The sequence below is a fragment of the Platichthys flesus genome, chromosome 5, assembly GCF_949316205.1.
Source record: "Platichthys flesus chromosome 5, fPlaFle2.1, whole genome shotgun sequence".
NCBI lineage: Eukaryota > Metazoa > Chordata > Actinopteri > Pleuronectiformes > Pleuronectidae > Platichthys > Platichthys flesus.
This window is the reverse complement of record NC_084949.1, coordinates 23,584,436-23,608,740: the sequence shown is the minus strand read 5'-3', so window position 1 is coordinate 23,608,740 and position 24,305 is coordinate 23,584,436. Positions and strand designations below refer to the sequence as shown.

At 44.1% G+C, this 24,305-nt stretch overlaps 1 protein-coding gene and 1 pseudogene across 1 annotated transcript; one reads left to right on the top strand and one right to left on the bottom strand.

The window, feature by feature from the left end:
• The window catches only part of LOC133954505 (tripartite motif-containing protein 16-like), a 2,260-nt pseudogene extending 119 nt beyond the window's left edge, over positions 1-2,141 (bottom strand).
• A 14,446-nt stretch (positions 2,142-16,587) lies between these two features.
• Positions 16,588-22,760, top strand: LOC133953268 (neuropeptide FF receptor 2-like). Its single transcript, XM_062387086.1, has 2 exons — positions 16,588-17,551; positions 18,679-22,760. Exons 1-2 carry the CDS (start codon positions 16,656-16,658, stop codon positions 19,673-19,675), a joined length of 1,893 nt encoding a protein of 630 aa, XP_062243070.1. The 5' UTR covers positions 16,588-16,655; the 3' UTR covers positions 19,676-22,760.
• The last annotated feature ends 1,545 nt before the right edge of the window (positions 22,761-24,305 follow it).

Genomic DNA, 24,305 nt, shown 5'->3' with positions numbered 1-24,305 from the left:
TTTCAACTCCCTTTAAGTTCCCTGTTATACGCTAACTTTTGCAAAAAAAGTGTCAACACTTCCTAATTTCTGAGCTTAACTTTCTATGGAAAGTTTCCAGAAAGTTACCGGAAAGGTCCCCCCCCCCCGTTTTTGCAATACTAATCATGATCAATACAGTTTCTAAACCATCACAGACATGATTTCTACATTGATTTAGAAAACAACAGCAACATTAGTTCTTTCAAACACATTCATGTCAGTGTAATTATAGATTTCTGTCTTTACAAAGTGAGAATTAAATATGTGTGATTAAGGAAGGTCAGTGTTTGATTGACAGCTGAACTTTGATCAACAAACATGGAGACAAAAGAAGTTAAAGATTAACACACAGAATCATAATCACTGCTTTTAATGACTCGAGTCTATTTGAGTTTATTGAACTCAGCTGTGGCTCCAGTTAGATAATAAACCCTAACTCCAGCATAGAGAGGCTGAGTGAATGTGGTCTGAACTCTGTGGAGGAGAGTCATGGTGTCAGAGACTTTGTAGAAGGACAGAACACCTGCACTGTGATCCAGGTACACTCCTACTCTGGAGGACACAGGACCTGACACTGGAGTCCTGATGTTGTTGTAATAAAAGTTATAACTGTTTTCATTACAATTTAACATCCAAGATTTTTCATTGTTTCCAAATCCACATTCATGTGAGTTTCCTGCTCTGCTGATATTCTTGTATGTGACTGCTGCACCAACTGCTCCTCTCACCCCCACCTCCACCTCCCAGTAACAACGTCCAGTTAGAGTTTCTTTCTACTCAGGACTTGATCCAAACCAGTGAAGCTGTCTGGTTGATTGGAATGAGACTTTTTTCATTGATTTTACTTTTCTGTTTCCCTCAGATAAGAACAGATGTTTATGTGCTGTGTTTGGAACCAGTTTGATTTCCCGTGAATATTTTAAGAAATCACCTAGGGTCTCTGGCTCTGGTTGTGGCAGTAAAACATCCACTTTAGACACAATCTGTAAAATCTTTGTCTCTCTCTCACTCAGAATGTCCTGTAGTCGACCTCTGACCTTTGACACAGCTGCTGTCACGTCCTCAAAGTACCTCAGGGGACGGATCCTGATCCTGGAGTGTGTAGATCCACTGAGTGGTGACAGTGAGGGGTAGTTGTGTAGGAACTGGTTGTGATCCTCTGTGTCTGAGAGCTGCTTCAGTTCATGGTCTTTCCTCTTCAGCTCAGTGATCTCCTGCTCCAGTCTCTCCTGAAGCTCTCTGACTCGTCTCACTTCAGTTTGCTGCTGGGATCTGATCTGCTGCTTCACATCAGAGCTTCTTTTCTCCAGCTGACGGATCATCTCAGTAAAGATCTTCTCACTGTCCTTCACTGCTTTATCAGCAGAGCCATTGAGGGCCTTCTCCTCCTGTAGAAGCAGCTTCACATCTTTATCTGTGTCGTGGACTCTCTGCTGGATTGTTTGTCTCCTCAGCCCGAGCTCTCTCTGCCTCTCAGTCCTTTCTGCTGCAGCTGACACTGTGTCGTGGTCTTTATGTTCCTCCACAGAGCAGAGATAACAGATACACTGCTGATCAGTGCGGCAGAACATCTTCATCACCTCATTGTGACAAGAGCAGATGTTCTCCTGGAGCTTCTCCGAGGGCTCCACCAGCTTGTGCTTCTTAAATGCAGCTGACTGAAAATGAGGCTGGAGGTGTTTTTCACAATAAGAGACCAAACAAACCAAACAGGACTTGAGAGCTTTCAGTTTTCTCCCAGTGCAGAAATCACAGGCCACATCTCCAGATCCAGCATAGCAGTGATCAGCAGGAGCAGCTTGGAGTCCAGTCTTCTTCAGCTCCTCCACTAAATCAGCTAACATGGTGTTTTTCACCAGGACAGGCCTCGGTGTGAAGGTCTGTCTACACTGAGGGCAGCTGTAGCTTCCTCTCCTCTCCCCATTGTCCCAGTTGGTGTTAATACAGCTCAGACAGTAGCTGTGTCCACAGCCAGTAGTCACCGGATCCCTCAGAAGTTCCAGACAGATCGAACAGCAGAATCTTTCTCTGTCCAGTTGATTTTCTTGCTGCGCCATTTCAGCTGGTGCCAGTGACTGTTGAACAGTTTCACTTCCTGATGAACAGAACCAGTTCTCTGCTCCTCCCTCTCTCGTTCACTCCCTGCAGTGACTCATGTCCCACAGTTCATGTCTTGTTGTTCACTTGTTCTTACACTGACACACCTGTGAAGGGAGGAGACAGAGACATACCTTGACTGGGAGGAGCTGGTTGTGTCGTTTGTTTTCAGGATTTACTGCATTTCACAGCGTCCTGTTCTCACCTGGTGTTAAGAAGAGATTCAGTGAGAGGCAGAGTGTGTTATCCTCATTCACAACATACAGTAACAATTAAAGTCAAATCAAATAGATTCATCTAATAATAATAAATCCTTATTCATAAAGCACATCTCAAAACTAATAAATAAAAACTCTTAAAAATCACAAATAAAAACTCACTCATAGAAGAATGAAAAACTAAACAAGTAGAATAAAGGTAAAGTTAAGGTATCAGAGTGCAGCAGAATATCGTGAGTGAAAGATTCATGTTGAGGTGACACAGGGAACAGAATGTCTGCTCTGATCCTCCGCACCCCCGCATCGCAATCCTCCCTTTAATCCACATACATTCCTGCAAATACATCCATACCCCCCCCCCCCTTTCCCCCATGCTTTCTCTCATTACTACGCCCCCTGGCTGTCTGCGTCCGCTCATGTCCTCCCTGTGACGTCACTGGGACGTCACTGGGAGTGGGAGACAGGTGGACGTTCAGAGTTCACCGATGAGTAAAGGGAGCGGAGCACGAGGTCGCCTGTATTTCCGCATCACCCTCGTTATCGCACAGCGAGCAAAGTCCGCCGAGCCGAGACCGACGGTGATTCATAAAGAAGAATCACCTGGAGACAGATTCTTGGAAAAGGTTATATCCTTACCTCAGGCCTAAATATAGTAAATGCATTTAATAAATGGATCTGTTGAAAACTTCTACATCAAATGTATATATTTACATTTTAACTGAGTGAAGCGATTCAATCCAATTATTTATAGTTTAGCTTAAATTAGTTATATAGGTGATACCACAGGTTATATATAGAGATGGACGACATGAGAGCTCCTTTAAAGTGATGCAAAGGAGAGACATGAGACATGGTGATTGACAGCTGAGTGATGACTGGTGATTGGTCGAGCCCATGTATCGATGGGACCTCGCTGCTCCGACTCTGTCCCTCGATGGCATTTGGCTCTAAAATGTGCAAGATGGAGGTTGTTGCATCCGGGATAATGTAAAGTGATTTCTGGATAGTTCACGGAAGGAAGTTGAAACACGTCTTCCATCTTTATATACAGTCTTTAGGTGAAACAATAAATTATGTTTGCATAAACACGATTTAATATGTCAAACTTGTGTTGAAGGGATGAAGCACATGACATGACAGTTAGAAAACCGTTGTGACCCTGATTCCTGCATGTGCTCGATCCACGTGATGAAGAAGCCCTCATGTGATTAGGACGCCATGTTTTGACACAACTTGCTCCATGTAGCTGAGGAGAAGAGAAAGACCTCAACCTGCTGACGGTTTCCTTCGAGCTACTGAAACCAACCGACCTCATGCAGCCCTGGAGCACGTTCTGAATGTACATGAGAGTCACTTCAATGCCTTGAATTCCAGCCGCAGGGTTTTGAATATGATATGACCGGCTCTGTCCTCTCACGTTAGTCCTCACTCCCTTTCTCCTGCTGCAAAAGCTGCCACTTCAGCGTACTTCGTATCATTTGCAGAGGAAAAAATTTTATTCAAACGTGAATATTCACACTCACAAACGCACACGTACGCACGAGGAGGGGGCGAGAACAAAGGTGACATTAGAAGGGATTTAATATTAATGTGATGCAAAGCAGAGTGTTGGGCAGCGAAGAGGTGCTCCGGGCTCAGTGATTCGCGGCGCTTCATTTCAAAAGCTCCTTTTCCCTTTTAACCCGCCGACACACCGCTGCACACGCTCGAGCAGAGTCGAGCCATCGATCCGCCGCCTCCCACACGAGGAAGACGACTTCCAAAGGCGTCTCTGCAGGAAATTGGATTCCTAATGAGGAGGACGGGTCACTTTGCTCGGTCGTGGGGAAGAACATGAAACAGCGAGGGTGAGACGGCAGATCTCCAATACAGGAGGTGAACGCAAAATGCCACTTTTATTAAACCTGTTACATTTCCTGCAAAGTTTAGTTTTATACACAGGAATTGTCGAGATGCCGCCCGTCTGTATTTAAATCAAATGCTTTCAGCTCTGAAATGAACTGACACAATCAAACTGCAGTTGATGATTGTTTCCTGTCCTTTTTTTGTGATGCTTTTTGTCTGAGACACAAAAGGCTGTGAGTCACAAGGCTGATAAGGACAAATTGTACAATTGGGAACATCTTAACAACAATAATAACCGCAGAGCGTCACCACTGTTCACCCTCCCACTCACCACATTGGCATTCAAAGAAAAGAAGAAGAAGAAGATGAGAACATTTTAGAAATGATTGAAAGGAAAACACAGATGAAACCTTCGCACATACAAAATTCCAAGCTCACTAATTACAGTAAGACAAACATCACAAGGCAGACAAAGACTTTTCATAAAACACACAATACCAAAACAGCACAATAGGATTTCATGATAAAATAGAAAAATACTACGGTATACACATGTAAAGTGAGTTTGCTTCTGCTGTACTGTGTTCAGAGTCCGGTTTAATGCTCAGAGTTCAACCAGAGTTCAACCAGAGTTCAACCAGAGTTCAACCAGAGTTCTCAGGCAGCAGAACCTCCGGCCCGACGGCAGCAGGCAGGAGAGCGAGTTGTGTGAGTTGTTCTCCTCATTATCATCACAAAGATAGCTATATAAATTTACATAGTGAAATTATATGCATTGAAAGCACTAATAATAGCTGAAACTTTTTAATAAAGTTTTAATAAGTTTCTACCAGCATCACTGTCGCTGTCTTTTCAGTTTATGCACATTTCCAGTCACTTCCTGTTTTATTTATTTACACTGGTTTCTTTGTGTGCGTTCAAGTGATTTCGGAATAATCAGAAAACAGTGTTTGCGAGCGGGAAATTCAAGTCGGAACAACAACTTTGGAAGATGGTGGAGTTTGGTAAACAAGTTGCTGACGACGTGGAGACCAGTTAACATATGTTACCATCAGCTCTAATTAGAAGCTTTTGATGTGACAGTTTATATTTTTGTCACTTTAAACTGTATTAGCATCAAACAGACTATTTATATGAGACCGACATTTTCAGCATGAACGTGTGTTTGAAATGTATTTATCTGCCTGTCACACAGGAAAATGTTTCTTTTCTATTTTGTACCTAGGCAAATATTGGCAGGGGTGAGAATGTTTTAAAACCTCTAAACACATAAATTCAGCACTTTTCTGACTTCAGAGCAGATGAACGCAGTTGAGACGTCGGAAAACAACGAGTTCACAACTTGAGGAATCGTATTTTCTGAAGATTGTGTGCAGGCACAGTCTTTTTAGACACCACTTCACTTCCTGTTCTGTTCCCTGCCCTTCGTTAGTGACCTTCACGACGGCGTTGGCAGGTCCAGTTTGTGTTCTTGATCCTGATGATACGTATGAACGATGACGATATTCATTTTGCTGGCAGTAAAAGTAAAGATTCTAAGCACATTATTTAGAAAAAACGACATTCCCTGAATCTCAATGTGAAACCAAAACTAAGTGGCTGTAAATAAAATCTCTCCTGTATCATGAACGATGGTCCGGACCTTCAGGTGTGAAAACGGCCTCAGTGAACCTCTAACATCCTCAAAAGTCAGTTTCAAAGGTAAATCACCAATAATAATTCTATTCTTTCCTAAAATAGCAAACACATAATGTCCTTCCGATGATAACACCAGGCCTCAGGTGGAGCGGTGTTGACGTATTTTGGATCTTTTAAGCTTTTTCCCTGACATTGCAGCAGCTGGTGAGGACGGGTCATTACAACGCTGAACTGCATCACTGTGATCAAGCTGAGGAAGTGGCCAAGGAGAGAGAGAGAGAAGCTGAGCAGGAACACAGTGCGACTGACTTCCAGGCTCCTGCTGAGACACTTTGAAAACTGATGATTTAGATTTTATGCTAATTGTACGTTTGCTTTAAATAGACGTGGAGCGAGGACGGTTCACAGAGAGTGGTGGAAGGTCGTTACGAGGCAGCGAAGGAAGCAGCGAGTGGTGGTGGTGTGTGTGTGTGTGTGAGTGTGTCTGTGTGTGTGTGTGGGGGGGGGGAGGTTGCAGAGCCCCAGGAAATTGATTGCCCTTGTTCACACATCCTGATGGTTGAGATGGTTCGTTAAACGCTTTCAGTGATTCAATTAATATCAGGGATTAGATCAGCTGGTGTGCATGTGCATTTCTGTGTGTGTGTGTGTGTGTGTGTGTGTGTGTGTGTGTGTGTAAATGTTGGTTGTGTGACTGTAGAGTATGATTCATATGTGCCTTTAGCAGATATCCCAGCATTACCACAGACAGGGGGGCTCTAATGATTTATGATGATAGTTGCTGCTTCCTGTCCCCAGAGATGGAAAGAGAAAGAGAGAGAGAGAGAGTGGGAGAGAGAGATAGAGAGAGGGAGAGAGAGAGAGACTTGTCCCTTTTCTACATGACAGAGAGACATCGATCAGAGACAAAGAACTGAAGGCAGAGGTGTTTCAGCTTTATTAGCAGTGACCATCCGTCTCCCTGTCCCAGGACCGACTCTTAAAATGAGATTTGAAATGTCGGTCACACTTCCTCCGACCTTTGTCTCAAAATGTGGAACAAACAGAAGAACATGTTGTTCCAAGTCAAATCGAATTTGATTTCCATGCATCAAACTTCGCGGCACTGAGGATGTTTTAGACCATGATCCCGAAGTTCCTCTGTTTGCTGTTGGTTTCACATTGTAATTTAGGGAGCGCATCAGATTTGTGGACTGCGTCTGCCAAACATGACACTGATCAGTTCTTAGAGGGGCTGTCGTCTCAGGGTTCTGAAATGAATTTGTTTGTAGATTAATTCCCGTTCCCTTCTTTCATTTTGTTGCCACTGAAATATCCTTCTGGTTTTACTTCCAGCAAGATGAACGTCCTCCTCTTTCAAACATGAAATAGTCGGAGACGTTCAAAACACAATCCTGCGAGCTTGTTCGTTTTCTTCTTCTTTTGTTTGATGCCGTCTCAACTTCCTGGAATTTGATCAGAAAGTCCCATCTGCCCAAAACAAGTTACACGCTAAGAAACACAACCTGGTACCTTTGATCTGGACCTACCCCCCCCCCCCCCCCTCTTGGTCAGACTTGATTTAGCTCTGTTGGTCCGAAGCACTGAAAACTGAAAAAGCCTGAAGGTCCGGACCGAACATGGTTGGTGTGAAAGTGCCCTGACAAAATCCACACATTGAAGAACCTGTGGCATCAATGAAACGATCCCTCACTGGCGTCCCATCCCATAATGCCACAGGGTTTTTCGCCTTATTACTTTCATTCTTCCTTCTCGAGGGAAACTTGAAACGGCAACAGGTGGATGATGTGATATATCTTGTGGAGGGTTCATAGATCTCTGAGGGATATTTAGTTCACTCTGCATTTACCAGCATTTGTGTCTTAGTGAGTTAGAACCTTTTCCTTCGGCTTGTTCACAATCTGCAGCTAAAAAAATCAATCAAGAGTTTTCGACCATGAATTTAAATGAATAAACAAACAAACCAACAGGAGGTAGAAATGTTGTTTTTCTCGCTGTAAACAAAAACTCTGTGTGTTTGTCAATTGCCAGAAACTTAAAAAGTATGTATTCATGATGACAATGGGGTGCTGCACTCTCTGAGCACACACCCAGACACACACACACACACACACACACACACAGGCTTCATGAGCGAATCTAGTTTTAGTTTCAACTTTAAATTAAATTTGTTTTTACACAATTTAATAAAATAAGCAAAAGATGACAAAAATGACAGATTTACATTCAGCGCATGAGGCAAAACGCCCAATGGGCAAAATGATGCTCACATTTATTTAGAGTTATAGAGAAAATCCTGACATCTGATTGGTTAGAGTCCTTATCACATGGACATAATTCCCTGAGCAGTGGGTCTCCCCTGGGTTGCTTCACTGTCTCTAATGAAATCATTCAAAGGCTAAAAGGGGTCAAAGGGGTTAATGGCTCTCAATAAAACAATAAACCCCTTTGTAAGACTACAGTGGATTTAAACTCTATATGTCTGTTCGTTGTTTGAGTCACAGCTTGTTCAGGAACCTGGTGAAATGTTCGACTACACGTTCTTCTTGAAGGACAGTTTGTCCGCCTTGTCAGATCGGCAGCAGAGAATTTGGACGTCCTCTCTCACGGTGGTGTTGCTTCTCTCTTTAGATCATCCAAGAAACCTGAGCCTTGAAGACAAATAGGACCTGAGGTGACCTGCTGGGACCCGATTGGACCGGCTGGGACTTGCCGGGACACAGTGGGACCCACTGGGAACTGCTGGGACCTGAGGTGACCTGCTGGGACTCGCTGGGACCTGGGTGATCAGACTTGGTTTAGGGAAAAATCGAGAATGTATGTTCCGGTTTTGGTCCGATTTGGTCATGTGAGCAAACGTTTTCGACTTTTGAGTGTTTAAACAATCAATCTGTAGCATAAATAAAATAACAGCTTTTGACATTCATACACTTGGTTTTCAAGTGTCTTCTGGAACCAGCTCTCTCACACACACAGACTTTGTGCTCGTTAACATAATGGATGTTTCATTACCACTGATTCCTGCTTCCTGCGGCTTCGAAGCAACTTGCCGCCTCACTTTGCTTAAGCTGCATACATGTCGTGCCTGCAAGTGTAAATAATTAATATAAGCTTCTCATTTTTATTTATATACATTCTCTCCAGGTTATTTTTCTCCCGGCAACTGTCATGGTATAGCTTACACAAGTTGTCAGATTCGTTTTCTTTCTGTGACAATGGATAAAAAAAGCATCAGAACTTAATTTACAAGTTCAATTAAAAATTGGATAAATGTAGTGCTAAACTTTGTTTAATAGGTAGTTTAATAATAATTAATAGCATTCAATGGAAGTCATTTGTAGAGAGGTTACGGCTGATTCATAATTTTGGATGAAGTGTTCTCTGAAGTGGATTATTTTCAAACCCTGGGCACATAAAACCAAAAGTCTCTCAATGGTTCCTTGATTAGATGTAAGTGTTTTTTTTTTTCATTTGAATAATAAACCTTGAAAATACATGATTCAAATTTAGTCATCCAGTGCCTTATCCACTAGTGGTCTCTTTAATTTATAGAAACCTGTTTGTATAGGAAGAGCAGCATGAACCACAGCCTCAGCTTAGTGTGTCTTCAGTGAAACAGGGTTACTGACAGGTCAGGGCAATAGCACAAACTGCTGATGCGCTTCTAGAATGTACATTTTTAAAACAAAGCCGTCATTACAAGTTGAATATGAACTTTTCTCCCCACACTCCAATGCATTTTTGAATTTAGAATAAAAAGCGACGGCCCAGGTCTAGACTCGCTTCACACTGGTCCTGGTGTGTGAACGTGTGCATCATGTCAAAGTTTAGCCAAACTCTGCAGGTGTTCAGGAGGATGGTGGTGAAGCTGCTTCCCTTTTCAGGCTGAGAAGCACTTTCTCAAGATGAATCTGCTCACACGCATCAGCACAGAGCAGCAGGAAGGAACCGAAAGGCCTTTTCCCTGCAGCATTCAGACTACGTGAAAAGAACCCACAGCACTCGGCTCCTCCGCAGTTTGCAATAGTCAGCGATGAGCATTCAAGGTCGAATGAGTGTTTTCATCCTCTTAATAAAAGCAGACTTTCCTGCTTCCTACGCTTATCGAAAAAAAAAAATAAAATAGCTATGGTTTATTAAAAAAGAAAAAGGTTGCTTCTGAAACATGAATCTGCACCGAAAAGCAGAGGAAAACAATATAGTTGGATCTAATTTACTTTTTCTAATTGGGTATCTGGCTAACTAACTGTTAAATCGTTTGAAATCTTGCAAACTAACAAAGACATTTTTTTAAATCCAACAGAATCTCTTATTTAAATCTTGAATCGCTGTGACAAGCGTTTCGGGAAAGTCTCTTTTCAAGCCTGTGAACAATCTGAGTGAGAGTCACGTTCGTATGTGATGTTTGAAATAAGGTCTGTCCTGCAGATGTCAAATGTTTCACTATTATAATGTGGGTTGATGATGTTTGTTGTAAGAATAACGGTAATTGATATTGTCTGTCATTGTAATAACGTTGGTCGGCTGCTGATGATGACGTAACGAGTGGTGTGCCAATTCCCAGTGGAAGATTTTCCAGCTCCCCCCCTAGTGGCCTCGTTTGAAGGGGACGCTCCTGTAGAAGGACCCTTCATATCACGGGGAAGGGCCAATGGAGAGGAATTGGGACAGGGCCTTAGTTTTAGCTCCTGTCTCTTTAAGGCCCCCCCCCTCCCGATAAAGCTCAGTTTGCTCTGATTGGCCCTGCTTTACCACTCTTTTGTGATTGGTTAACGGCTTCTAGTGGTAACGCCGGTACTGTGTTCTGACTTTATCCGACCGTGCTCGTGTCAGTCCAGCTGCTGGGAATGCATTATGCAAATATGGAGCATTGTGATGTCACATGACTTCATAACGATGACGAGACGTTTCTGCAAATTCAGAATCGTAAAAATCATAAAAACGTCTCCTTGGTTTAAAAAGCTGTTTGATGGATCTGTTCTGGGATCAGACCTGAGATTCACCAGCTGTGTGACTAAATGATTTAGCTTTCAAAATTGAACTAAATAATTAATACCTTCGCTGACTCACAGCTTCAACACTAGGAGTCAATATCCTGAGTGAGAATCTTTCTCTTTTTCCACTTTATTTTTGGTGTTGTTCGATGTCTAATTTTAGAACTGAGACCGTTTGAAAACCGTGGAGCTGTTTACGTTTTTCTACATGAAGTACTTGAAATACTATAATACATTGTGTGTGCATGAGATACAATTCATCCCCCAGTTGGTTAATGTGAGATAAGTGTGTTTTTAGAGTGAGGCCTTCCTCTTCTACACTCTGGACTATTCTGACCCGTTTGGCTAATGGGTTGAAACGGCCCACGGTGATCTGTCATGTGGGTTTACAGCCACTTAATTACGTCATTTTTCTTACTTTCCAGAGATAAGTCCTGCAGAACGAAAGTGTCACGGAACCAGAGCAAACATAACTTTATTCCAATGGTCCTGATTTCATACTTTCATCGTTGGACCGTCACTGATAGGTAATTACTAAATTGTGTATGTCACTCGAGGTCATGGTGAATTAATGGGGAAAGATATATTTTTGGATGATGTTGAGGGTGAAGCTATGTTACCGTGGGATGGATAAGCCTCCACAGATTCAATATAGGGTGAAATATTGCACTTAAACTTTCAATATTTCCCGCAAGGTGCTTTTGCTGCAGTGAAAAAGAACATAATCCATCATCCAAGGGACCAATCGTGTACAGCGGCACGCACGGTACCACACACACCTTGTGTGTCTCAGTGTGTGCGCATTTGGCGTTAACACCTCGTTCCGATAACTGCATCCTCACACTAACTTTACCATGATCAACGCTGTTTGATTTATTAGATTAAGATTAAATTGGACGTGGTGTCCTTGGCCACAATTAAGATTTCATTGCCTCTCTGAGACGTACCTGCTGTTTCATGTCTTTGGTTAGTGAGAGGGATGACAGGACTAACCCAGCATGTCAGCTCGCTCTGGTCTGTCAACCCAACCTGGTTCTACTGGGCTGGCTCCCAGTGCGCACGCTGGTGTTGTTTGCACAGATTACTTAAAAGAGTGAGAAAGAATAAATCAAAACATGGGAACGAATGATTCAAGGTGTACAACTGAATCAATCAAAATGTGGGAACTAATTAATCGGAATTAGAGGAGAGATGAATCAAAACATGGGTTTGAATTAATCGAGATGTGGGAATAGATCAAGAAGGTTGGAATGAATCAATCAAAATTGTCAGGAACAACTTGTATCTCCAGCACATGCATTAGCATTTTGAATGTTTAATGGAGTAAACATTGGCCTCTGCATCAAATTCTTCTCCTCCTGTTATTTGCATATATATTTAATATTTATAGTACATCTCAAATATGTATCATGCAACGTCAAAACCACCAGAATATGCACTTACATTTGAATTCACCGTCTTTCATATCATATGCAACATCCCACATCACTTACTCCTTCATCATTACTGCCTCTGTAGTTAGTATAAGTACCTTCTACATTTCTATAAATATGTGACACTTTCACTTTATTCTTTACGTATATTTTAGACTTAATTCTTCATTGTGTTTTATTCTATTCTGCTTTATATTGTTCGGCTCTGTGATCTTTGAGCGAGCTGGCTCAAGAATTTCCCGAGGGATTAAGAAAGTCTTATCTCGTAGCTCAAACATGCCACAGAAAAATGTGTTGCTGGGATTAGCTCACATTAGAAAAGTGAGAAGCGGATAATTTGCTGTGAGCCATGAACTCCCTGTTTATAGAAGGACAAGAGACACAACCTGTCAACCTGGGACCAAATAAATTCCTCCACCGTGGCGAGATTGGTCGAAGGCACATGTGCATAAAGTGAACTCGTCCAACTTGATCAAAAAGCCACATGACAGGGAATTGTTTTGCTGATACAGGCTTGAAAAGACGAGACCCAGTGATCCATGTCCCTGACATTTTAATTCAACCTTCCGATTTAATTGAAAATATATTTTTCTGTGTGCGATCGCACTCTTGGCAGGGGAGAGCAGTTCTTTGAAGATCTGCTGCAGTCACTGGCGCGATCTCCGAGCTCGGGCCGCTATTAATATTGCAGACGGAAGGTGTGGCCAGGTCAATAGAAGTGGCCTATCCAATTATTGCATCCCATTTGATTAATCCGAATAAATTATCAATCCTGCTAAGAGCAGGTGGAAGCTTGTGGTCTAACACAGGCTGCTCAGCTCAGTTAACAGGATTATAAGAAACTGTAAGAATCCTGTGTGGGGGTTTAGATGAAAATGCCTTTTGTTTATTTGAACTAAGATCCAGGTAATTATCCAAACTATAATCTTTCTCTTAAATGAACAAGGTTATTTTAAACCAAAACCTTCATCATATAACTGTTCATATGATTTCTAGAAATCTTAGAGAACAAAGACCAAACCTGGCAAATAGCAAAAAAGACTGGATACCTCAGGAAAATGTGCAGCATCTTCTGGGCTAAAAAGATCTCCAATGAAGAACTGGACATGAAGACTAAGAGCCAGACTGTGGTGCAGGAGAGAGGATGTCGGTGGATACTATCACATGGGCGTATACTTAGAATGAACCATAACTGTGAGCCACAGGCCGCCCTCCGGTGGACACGACACCGAAAATGCTAACAAGGCTTCTTCAAAGCAACATGGCGGCGCACTGTGATGGGCGAGCTCAAAGAGATGGATCTGACCAGGGAGAGGCTCAACACGTGGCCCAGGACAGATTCATGTGGAGGCCATTTGTCGAGGAGGATGAGGATGAACTAACTAGCTAACTTACTAACTAACTAACTGAAACCGAAGATAAGATAATTGTATGTTAAGTGTTAATTTGAATATTAAGTACAATCAACAGAGTTGTCAGGTGATAATTTGCAGTGAAAAGCACAATCTGAATGTTTTAATTACCAGGCAGGAAACCAGGGAACTGGGCCAGGACCCAACTTCCCCAGGTTCCTTCCACGTTAATAGGCTGTATAACATTTTTAAATATATTCTTTTTTTTTTGCCAACTGGGAGCGCGACTGTATTAATCTGGCAGACGATTAGTGGTGGGAGGTTATAGGGAGATAATGAAACTGTCATGAATAGTGGGTCAGCGGGGACGTGACAAATGTTAGTGTGCGCCGCTCGCTGGCAGGAGCATCAGGCCACGCTGAATGGAAGCAGAGGAGGAGACATGTAAAGCACAAGGGTCCTGGAACTGAACAGATGTTGAACACAGCCGGGGAACGTTCTATCTTAGCATCACTGTCAATGCACGTGCAGCATATAACGTGTAGAAACCTTTTTACATTCTTAGTTATAGGAAGTGAATAAACAAGGGGGTTATGTTTTCACCGCTGTCCATTTGTTTGTTTGTCTGCAGGATTATTTTCCACTAAACTTAAAGAATGTGATATAGGTCTATATTAAGATCTTGGAATATTTTTATAAACCTTTAACATATTGAGGATTATTCAACATTTTCACGTTTATGTCACCCCAAATTGATTAATTCATGGATCTGGCTGAAAGAGAATCCAAGCACATTAATGGACCTGATGTGAGTGTGTGTGTGATTTGGTGCAGATGGATTGAATCAGCAAGTTCTGCATTTGGAATCACGCCAAAATCTATTGAGCAGATTTCCACTGCACTTGGTGGAAGGATACGTTTCGGGGAAGAACCCAATCAATGTTGGTGCAGATCTGGATCAAGGGGCGGATCCATGTTGGGTGTGTTTGTTCACTTCCTTGCAGGAGATGGTGTTATTCCACCATTTTCCCATTTCCCAAGATAATTATCCAGGGATCTTGATGAAAACAATCAGGCACATTTAAGGGGCTGAAATGTACATTTTGAGTGTGTAAAATGTGAAAAATCTGGATCTATTGGAGTTAAACGTGTCTACAGGGGGATGTGGGTATATGCTCTGTGGCTGCCGTTCTTCTTGTTGGTTGTTTTTAACAGAGAAATACAAAAAGAGATCATCATGAAACTTGGTGGAAGTTTGGGGAACAACTCACTAGATGTGTCATGGATTTTCTCTCTTCTTGACCTTCATTTGCATTCCAAAATCGTTTTCATTTGACATTTCAACAATCTTCCAGGGACTAATTTAAGGATTTCAATGAGAAAACCAGGCACATTTATTGGAGTGATATCTAGATCTGCTGCAGCTTCATTGGAGCAGAGGGTACGTGCTCCAATCTCTGTGCTTTATTGTATTTCTACTGTGGAATGTCAAAGCATCAGCGTGAGTGTGCAGAACTACGACAGGACAAACAAACATGCGAGAGTCAATTAGCTCTTTGGTTAATCGATCAGGGGAGAGACCGAATCGACTCATCCTTGCTTTTTACGCGTCAAAAGGAATGAATAACTCCACAGAGTGAAGCCACTTCACTTTTATATTGATTAAAGGCTGTGCGTTTGTGCGTGCTTGTGTGTGTGAGTGTGTGTGTGTGTGTGTGTGTGTGTGTGTGTGTCCGCGCATCAGCTGCTCCCTCCCTCAGTCCTGCAGCGGCGGACGCATCTCGGAGCGCATTCGTCTGAGGAGCGCGTCAGTGGCACAGAAAAGCCCGAGAGCTCCCCACCCCCCCAACCCCCCACCCCCTCACCGAACCTCCTCTGCAGCTCCGGGTCTCACAGACGGATCATTAAACCCATTTCTCCGCCTGAACACGACCGAGCAGCAACTTTACCTCTCTTTCTACTCCTCTTTATTCCTCCTCCGTGCCCGGCTGCCTCCTGCAAGAAAGCTCTCCAGCGCACGAAGAGGATCCGCGCACTCACGTGTGACTGGACCTGCGTCTCTCCGAGGGTGAGCTCATTATTTGTATTTCTTGCAGTCATCGATTCCTCTCGGGATGCAATTAGGATTAATGTCACATGTCAACGATGTGCTTTGCTAGGATTATTGATAAGTTAATACGAAAGGCAACATTTGACTCCTGCTCCTTCCTGGTAATTGCAATAATTCGATGGAGGCAGTTAACTCAAGCAAAGATTCAAAGGTGACATCCTGCTATACTTGCACTTAATCTTTGAATGATTCATATTAAACTTATAGACTGCAAAAAAATGTCTTTACCAGGTTACAGATTAAAACATTACCTAATCTTATATTTCTCTACTTTGCTCCTAACTGATTCAATCGATCCACACACACCACGAGGAGGTGGGAGAAGCTTTTCTGTGTTTTTCCAACCAGGAATGTGTTACTTGCTGCTGTTTGCTGTGACAGACCTGTTTATACAGCCGCATGCGGAAAAAACAACCTCTGATATCTATGTTTCTCTAAGCAGATCTGATTGGATCCCTCCGGGGAACTAAAGGTGTTGAGGAAGAGGAGGAAGGGAGAGTGAGGAGGGTGGAGGGGGATGGTGGTGGTGTTGGTGGCGATGGGGCGTAAGGTTTACTTCCCTCGAAGGTGAGAGAGTCTGTTAACTGCGGCCGGTGGATTAACGGGTTCAAACAGCCGCTCCCTGGAGGATTTAATGTACACGTGGCACACGGACCGCACCGGGGGGCCAGGACTTCACAGCCTCATGACTCCAGCAGATTCATAAGATGTGGACAAAGATGCGGGGCCACGATTCATCTGCAGAATCCCTCACCCCCACAGAACATGAAGACCCACAGAGCACGAGACTGAAACCCAGGATCTAATCTGTTCAGGGATTTGACCATTTTGGAGTCTGGTTTTTTGCTTTTTCTTCAACGAGTCTATTTATGGATTTTAACGAGGACCAAGGGAACCGTGTACACGGAGCCTCGTAGTCCAGAGACCTTCACCCCTCCGGCAGCAGCATGGATCTGCCCCAGGACCAGCGTTCGGAGTGGGGCTCAGTCCGTCCCAGCGTCTCCTCCCTGCTGCAGCATGACGCCTCTCAGCAAAGCATCAACCACACCTCCAACCTGCACGGCTCTCTCATGCTGCCCCCAACCTTCAGCTCCCCAATGACCCCCCTCCATCAACCTCTGCCCTCTCAGCTCCCCTCCTCCTTCATTCCATACTCTGCTTTCATCCCCTCCCCTCTCTTCTCCACCACCTCCCCCCTGTCCTTTCGACAAACGTCCCCTTCGGTCGACCAACCCTCCTCGTCCTCCTCTCTTTTGTCCGAGTCTACCTTTTCCTCCAATGACCTGTCGGACCTGGAGAGCATGTTGCTCTGGACGCTCCACGAGCCCAGCACCATCGCTCTGACCGTCATGTACTGCCTCTCCTTCATTTTGGGAATCATTGGGAATTTAATGTCCCTGCGCGTCCTCACCAACAGGCGCAACCGGCGGCTAGCTAGCGTCAGTGCCACGCGCAGCCTGCTGGTCAACCTGGCGGTGTGCGACCTGGCCGTGGTGTGCGTGTGCATGCCCATCACGCTCGGGAGCCAGATCTACACGGCCTGGGTGTATGGCGACCTCCTCTGTCGGGCCGTGCCCTTCACGCAAGCCGTCTCGGTGTCAGCCAGCGTTCTCACGCTGACGGTGATCAGTGTGAACCGCTACTACAGCGTCCAGTCCCCGCTGCGAGCTCGCTCCTTGTTCACCCGCCGCCGAATCCTGGCTACCGTGGCCGTGGTGTGGGTGGTGTCCTCGATCATGTGCGCCCCCATTGCCGTGATGAACCGGCGGCGGGAGATCAGCTTCGGGACGTTCGCCATCTTGGTCTGTCAGGAGGAGTGGCCTCAGCATCGCCTTAAACAAGGGTAGGTGCTCCGACTGCAGATGATAGGGATTATCTGATGTAGACAACGGTATTGATCATCAGGCTCGAGGGTCCTGATGCACCGAGCACCAGGAGTCAGGCCTGAGTGATGTTGAGCTGCGGTTGAGTATGAAATGAGTATTAGTTTCTGTGTAGTTCCGCTCCATTGACAATAATTACCTCTTAGTGAAAGATCGAGCTTGTTGAATTGGAGGAGGCAGAGAGAGAGAGAGAGGGGGGGGGGGAGCGAGCGAGCTGTGATTTCATCCTTTCAAAGCGTCCTCTCCTTTTCTGTTTACTCTCCCCAAGAAAAATAAAATCACTCAGATCGAAACCAGAACCACGATAAGACATGCAAGACATATTTTGATTTCATGGTTTTTGCCTCGACAAACCTATTCTATGCCTGGTGGAGAACTTACACCCAGGCCATCCGTCAGCTGGCTGTCATGTGTAGTATTTTGCGTTGAGTTTAAGAGAAACGTGTCAAACAAGACGTGAGGTTACGTGAAGCGGGCGGGGGATCACTCAGAGATTTGTTCTATAAGAATGCTCTTGCCAGTCAAATCTGTGAGGTCAGGCTGTCAAATGAAGCCCTATTGTCTCCCCCAGGTTGAGAGACAGAGCATTTTGATTCCCTTTCACTTTGTACCTCACTGTCTTGTTTTCCTTAATCACGACTTGTTAAACAGCTCAGACAGACTCCTGTTGTGTAGAGTCTGCACTTATCTGTGAGCTGTTAGAGCTTCATTGTCTGTGAATCACTGCAAAGTGTAAGAAATTGTTTTCTACAGAGACCCTCAAGCCCAGTTCTGATTCAAAGACAGTTCCGATTGTCATTGTCACAGTGATTGTTGCTTTGTGTTGATGAAAACAGGAGCAAATTCTTTCAGAGACCCCATCGTGTCACTGACGACTATACAGAGATCCATAATTTCAAATGGAGCATGTTGTTAGTGTAATGAAAATATGATCATTGCCTCCCTGGTTTGGAGAGAGTCTTCAGCCATGAGTGTTTTTAAAATAATATAATAGAGACATTTTAGCTGAAAAGATGATAGAGTTCAAGGGTATTTATCTTTTTAGAATTCAATATCTGATTGTTAACACCTACCTTCTCTCCTGCAGATACAATGTGCTGCTGTTCATGATGCTCTACTGCTTGCCAGTGACCTTTAACCTCAGCATAGGCTTCCTGACCGGGAGGCGGCTTTGGGGAGGAAAGAAATCCACTTTCGGGGATCTGGATCCTCGCAGCCAAGCTCTGCACACCTCGCGCCTCAAGACGCGGCAGAAGATCGCCAAGATGGTGGTGTGCCTGGTGCTGCTGTTCGCCATCTCCTGGCTGCCGCTGTACTTGGCCGACCTTTGGATCGACTGCGAGCAGAGGCCGCCCTCTTGGCTGCTGCAGACGCGGCCGTTCGCCCAGTGGCTGGGCCTGACAAACTCCAGCCTTAACCCCATCTGTTACTGCTTCATCGGGGATCTGTATCGCTCAGCGAGGGTCATACGGACACGGTACTACCAGAAGGTCGCCGCTATCTTTGGCTCCTCCTCGTTCACCACCACCGCTGCAGTGGGGTCCTCTGCCGCAGTGATTAAAGACACCAAAGTGACTGCCGCTGACCACCGCCATATTTCTGCTGCTGCTGTTGCAGCGTCTGCATCGATGGTGACCATCCCCAGGCTGTTGAGCTTGGCTCGAGGCCAGGGGCTGGGGCAGAGGGTCAGAGACAGTTCAGACAGCCGAGCAGGATCCGACCACAGCATCTCGGACTGGTGTCGGTCCAGTCCCAGTCTGTGGGACAGCTCCTTGTTCCCCTGCCAGCTCCAAACACAGCAGCACTCAATACAAAGGGCAGAGTTCCTGCCCACAAGAAGACACTCAGTGAATGAGAACGCCGGATCGTTAACTTTACAGATCGAGTCGTTGGAGATAGACGTGCTGCCTCTGAGGAGTCATTCCGGACACAGAATACATCGTCTCACGGCTGATAGGAGAGACACCATCACCATGGGAAGAGACGCTCTCTGTTCTACTGGGCAGTACAAAAGAAAAACATCAGAGACCTACTCCCTGGTAGGAGACAATGAGGATGAAATAACCGATATGACCAGCCTGTGAAAGCTGCAGATTATGGGATGCATCAGGGAGGGAGGCAGGAATCTGTCCTCCTCTTTTGGTCGCGCAGGCAACAAAAACACACACAGCTCCACACACATTCACAGTTTGCAGTTCACGTTGTGTGGGTCAGCCATTGTTTGACTTGAGGATGAACTGACTCTGCCTCTTTCTGCGTAGTCGCTCTTCGTATCGCCTAAGGCACAGGGGATGCAGCACCCGTGTTTGCACTGATGAGGCCTTTGAAGGCAGGTAGAGGCAGCTGAGATGGAGTGAGCGCTGCAGGGGAAGCGATGCCCTGTTATTTAGCCCTGGGCTACAACGCACCAGTAAGAACGGTGGATTGCAGCAAGGCACTATTATGGTTGAGTCATATCACAAGCGATGCAGCTGCTACGTCACATTTGCTTCAGAACAATTACCCGGCGGGATGTAAAGTGTGATTGTCATTGGTTGTATTTGCTCCTGAAAGGAAATGTAAAGCTCTTTGTCCCAATGCGATGTGCCTGTTGTTCACGTGTGCAGTCAAACAGATGATATGTGGGGGAAATAGGAAAATACAAAGTGTGTGAAGCAGAAAATGAAAAACTCAGAGCACAGTGACCAGTTTTGATTTTCACATAATGTCCTTGTGATATTGCAACTTTTCAGGTTGGTGTGATTTTCTGAATGCCTCCAAGAGAAGCAGGATTACCTCGATCAAAGGAAGTGTTAAGAATCTGTTCACCAAAAAATTTAAGAAATAAAAACCCTGGTTTTCTCATAATTTTTTTAATCAGGCGTTGAGATTATGTCTCTGTTTTTTTTCGGAAGCCTTCCCATGGATGTGATTTTCTCACTCTCAGGATTCCTTTATTGATTATAAAATTAAAGGGAACACGTGATGCTTTTTCAGTTTTTCTTCCGTTAAGTCTGTTAAGGGTTTTTTGTGCATGTCAAAGCTCTGCAAAGTTAAAAAACCCTGAGTCAAGTAAAGTAAAGGAAGCTCTACTCTCCATAAGAAATGCTGCTCCTGTCACATGTCACATGATTTCCTACATGTATTGCAAGCTACTGACCAATCACGACAGACTGGGTTTTATCAGGGGGTGGGTCTTAAAGACACAGGAACTAAAACCAAGTGTTTCAGGCAGAGGCTGAAAAGAGGAGCTGCAGCAAAGGACAGCTTGAGGAAAGGGATTTGTCTTCTGAGCTTTGGAGCTTGTAAAGTTTTTCAAGTTAGAACCCAAATTAAAGTTATGGATCTATATCTGAGCAGAGTGTGACTCATTTAATCAACGTGAGTGTGTCTGTGTAATCAGTGATTTCGCCCGATAACCAGACCATTTCATTTTTCATCTCAATCCCTCTTTGTTCATGTGGGGAGTGGGTGTTTTTCTTGATTTGCTCTAGCCAATTAACAGTGATTGACATCCGCCGACATCATCGACTGTCTGAGGAGGTGTGGTTTTTCGTTCCAGTTGAAAGGAGATGCCACTCGAAGCCCCCGTGTGGGATTTATTTTCTATTAAAATCGCCTTTGCATTTAATGTTAGTCACCATAACACATTGTGTGTGTCCTTGAAGCTTAGCATCTGCTGCCACTCAGCACATCTCTAAAGCAGACGGTATTGAAATGTTAATCCACCTTTTCATTGGAATCTGACCTTTACAATATCGCTGGCTATTGTAGTTCGATGGGGGATTAATGTCTAGAAACTATATAAAGTATATAGTTGATTTTTTCTACACTATTACGTTCCTCCTCATATTGCTTCTCTGTGGTTTTTCCAACTATTTAATGCATTAACAAGCGTATCAGTGGTTTGGGTAAGACTTGGCCCTTGTCTACAGTTTCCTCAGTCGAGAAAGTTGCAGGAAGTCGGACTCTGTGGCGAAGTGGTTATTCTTCGCCATAACAGAAAAGAACTCCAGAAAATATCCCAGAATATCTTGTCTGGACATTTTCTGGAGTTTGCCTTTCACACATGACGAATGCAGGAGGAGCCGACCCAGGTCAGATGCATTCACAACAGGAAACTCTACATTTAGCCGTGAGGTGGTGTCTGGGTAGAGTTTGCAGGAGGTAGGACATGATACTAAAATCAAGTGTTTCTGTTTAAAGCACATTGACACTGGCGTCGGCCCTCATCACCTTCCTCTGCAGGTTCTACGTGTCTGGTTTCTGTTTTCTATTCTGAGATATTTGAATTATTTTTCTTAGTTTTTCCACTTTTCCATCCATCGCACGTTAGATCAACATCCTCAACACTCTCACTGGCTCGCAGGACATTTTCTTTCTGTGCTCTCACATGGGCTCCCTTAGACATTTCGCAGACATTTTGAGTCTGAGACAGCTCGAGTCAGGCCTCTGATAAACTGCCGACTGGCTTTGACTGGTGTCCGCTGGGATTGGCTCCAGCCCCGAGGATAGGCAGCATAGATAATGGATGGAGGGAAGGTGAAATCAAACAAAATCCTGTTAACCTCAATGGAAACGGATCGGCAGAAACATCAGAGACAATTAATCAAAACGATCTCTTTATTTTGACATAAACGTTTGGAGGGGAAAAAGTTTCCCTAATTTTGGTGAACTGAAAATTTCCATTTTCCTCACACGAAGATCACAAGGACTCAACACAGAGGAAACCAAGAGTGAATCTGTTTTCACCAGAGAACCCGACCGGCTCATGCCTCGTTGAGTGAAGGACTAAAACAGGGCGAACAAAAGCTCATAAGGTTAAAGAGCTGAAATACACACACAAACACAGACGCACACAGACGCATGCACACAGACAACACGATCCAATCTACCCTCAGGCGGCTTCCCGTTGCGTCCAGGACACAGAGGTGGTGAATATAGCATGAGCTGCTAATCACACTGATGTCCTCACAGCAGAGATAACACAGCACGCCATTGAACTGGGTTACAACTGTCCTATTTATGATATTGGATTCTTTTCTTTGTTGACCTTGGAAAATCGCAATTCCATTATGCTGTGACTCTCTCTTTCATCTCTCCTTCTCTCCATCTACCTCTCTCTGTCGCTCTCTCTTTCTCAGTTTTGCACTGTGTTGATGGAGAGCATGTGAAATGAAATGTGTGCATTTGGTGTTTCATTAAAAAATAAATGAAAGAAAAAAGGTGTTTGTCTGCGTTCTGAACGTTCCAGGATTTGAATCGATTGTAAATGAACGTGTGTCTTTATCTGACAGGGACGTAGAAAGTGAGAGGTGGATTGAAATAGACGGATAAAAGGTTCATGCACAGATCCTTTGTCCGATCTTCCCTCGTTCCCGCAGGCTTGATTAATCTTAATGGGATCTGAGTTGAGCTTTGAGTAGCTCTCATTCCTTCGCTAAATGAGCTGCAGAGAGGAGTGGAAGGAGGGAGTCACTCGTCTCGTCAGCCGCGCGAAACAGTTTTGTTATTGAGTGAAGTTCAAACTTACTTCTGAGGTTTTTCTTCTAAGCAGAGATCTAGTAACTTTCACTTTGTCACTACAAGGCGCTGTCAGGATCCATGACGGCCCCATTAATCAATTACCGCTAACTAGGTTCTTCTCCCCGGCCATAATGTACATACGAAGGCCTAAGACTGTAGCTAATAACTTTATAAACATATGTCGTTTTCAGACGTGAACTCTGTAGAAGAATTCTTCTACTACAAGCAAACAAACCAACCAACGGACAAGTGAACACACAACCTCCAGGGTGGATGTAATATTCAATGCAGACACCACTGTACAGCTGCACAAACAATCATGCACGTGCAAGTGAAGTGAAACATTGTGGTTTAAATTGAATTCACATATTTGTTTGGGGAACTTATGTCGTTCTTAAAATAATAACAAATTGACAAAGGAATGGAAATCATCGTCATGACCCTTCCAGCCACCGTGACCTCCGACCTCTGTGGCTTCACAACAACACTCTGCTTCCAAGACTCATAACTCCCAAACTTTGATTTAAAAATATTGTTTTTGGACATTTGAGAAGAACTGGTGCTGCTGGTTTTGTCCTCTCACTGTGTCCTTGCCTTCTTGTATGGTTCAGAAGTATGATCAGTAAGAGGGACAGATACAGTACATATCAGAGCTCTAAAAGTTGTATTACTTCTGCCAAGGAGGTTATTTGTTTTCGCCTCTTTGTTTCTTTGTTAGTCAGCAGGGTTACACAAAAACTCCTGTGCAGATTTCTAAAAAACTTGGTGGAAGGATGGGACATTTGAAAGTGGTTTCATAAAGAGCGGCCTCCTCTCAGATGAGGAGATCTTCATCCACAGGGCGTTGAAGGGTTTGACGGGCATGACGATGATGAGAATCTCATTTTCTGCCATTCACAGTCACCACATGTTAATGCACCTATGAGATTCATGACCAGTGAGACAACAACAAAGTCCAAACACGAAATGAAGAGAGTTCAGAGACTTGGAGAATCAATGACGAGGACAACTCAATTTGATTTTTTTTATATTTGTCCCATTTTCATTTACAACAGAAAATGCTTGTATATTGAACATTTCAGCTTGAAATGGGTTCACACAAACACACACACACACAAACACACAAACACACACAAGCACACACACACACACACTATTTCATTCCACAATCATGATGAGGTACTTCAGCTCCTGATTGCTTTCATTTCA

Bases quoted from the DNA above. Each gene is read 5' to 3' on its own strand.
- LOC133953268 (XM_062387086.1), top strand. From the start codon at position 16,656: ATGGATCTGCCCCAGGACCAGCGTTCGGAGTGGGGCTCAGTCCGTCCC. The intron at 17,552-18,678 runs GTAGGTGCTCCG...TCTCTCCTGCAG, and splicing joins CAGCATCGCCTTAAACAAGG to ATACAATGTGCTGCTGTTCA.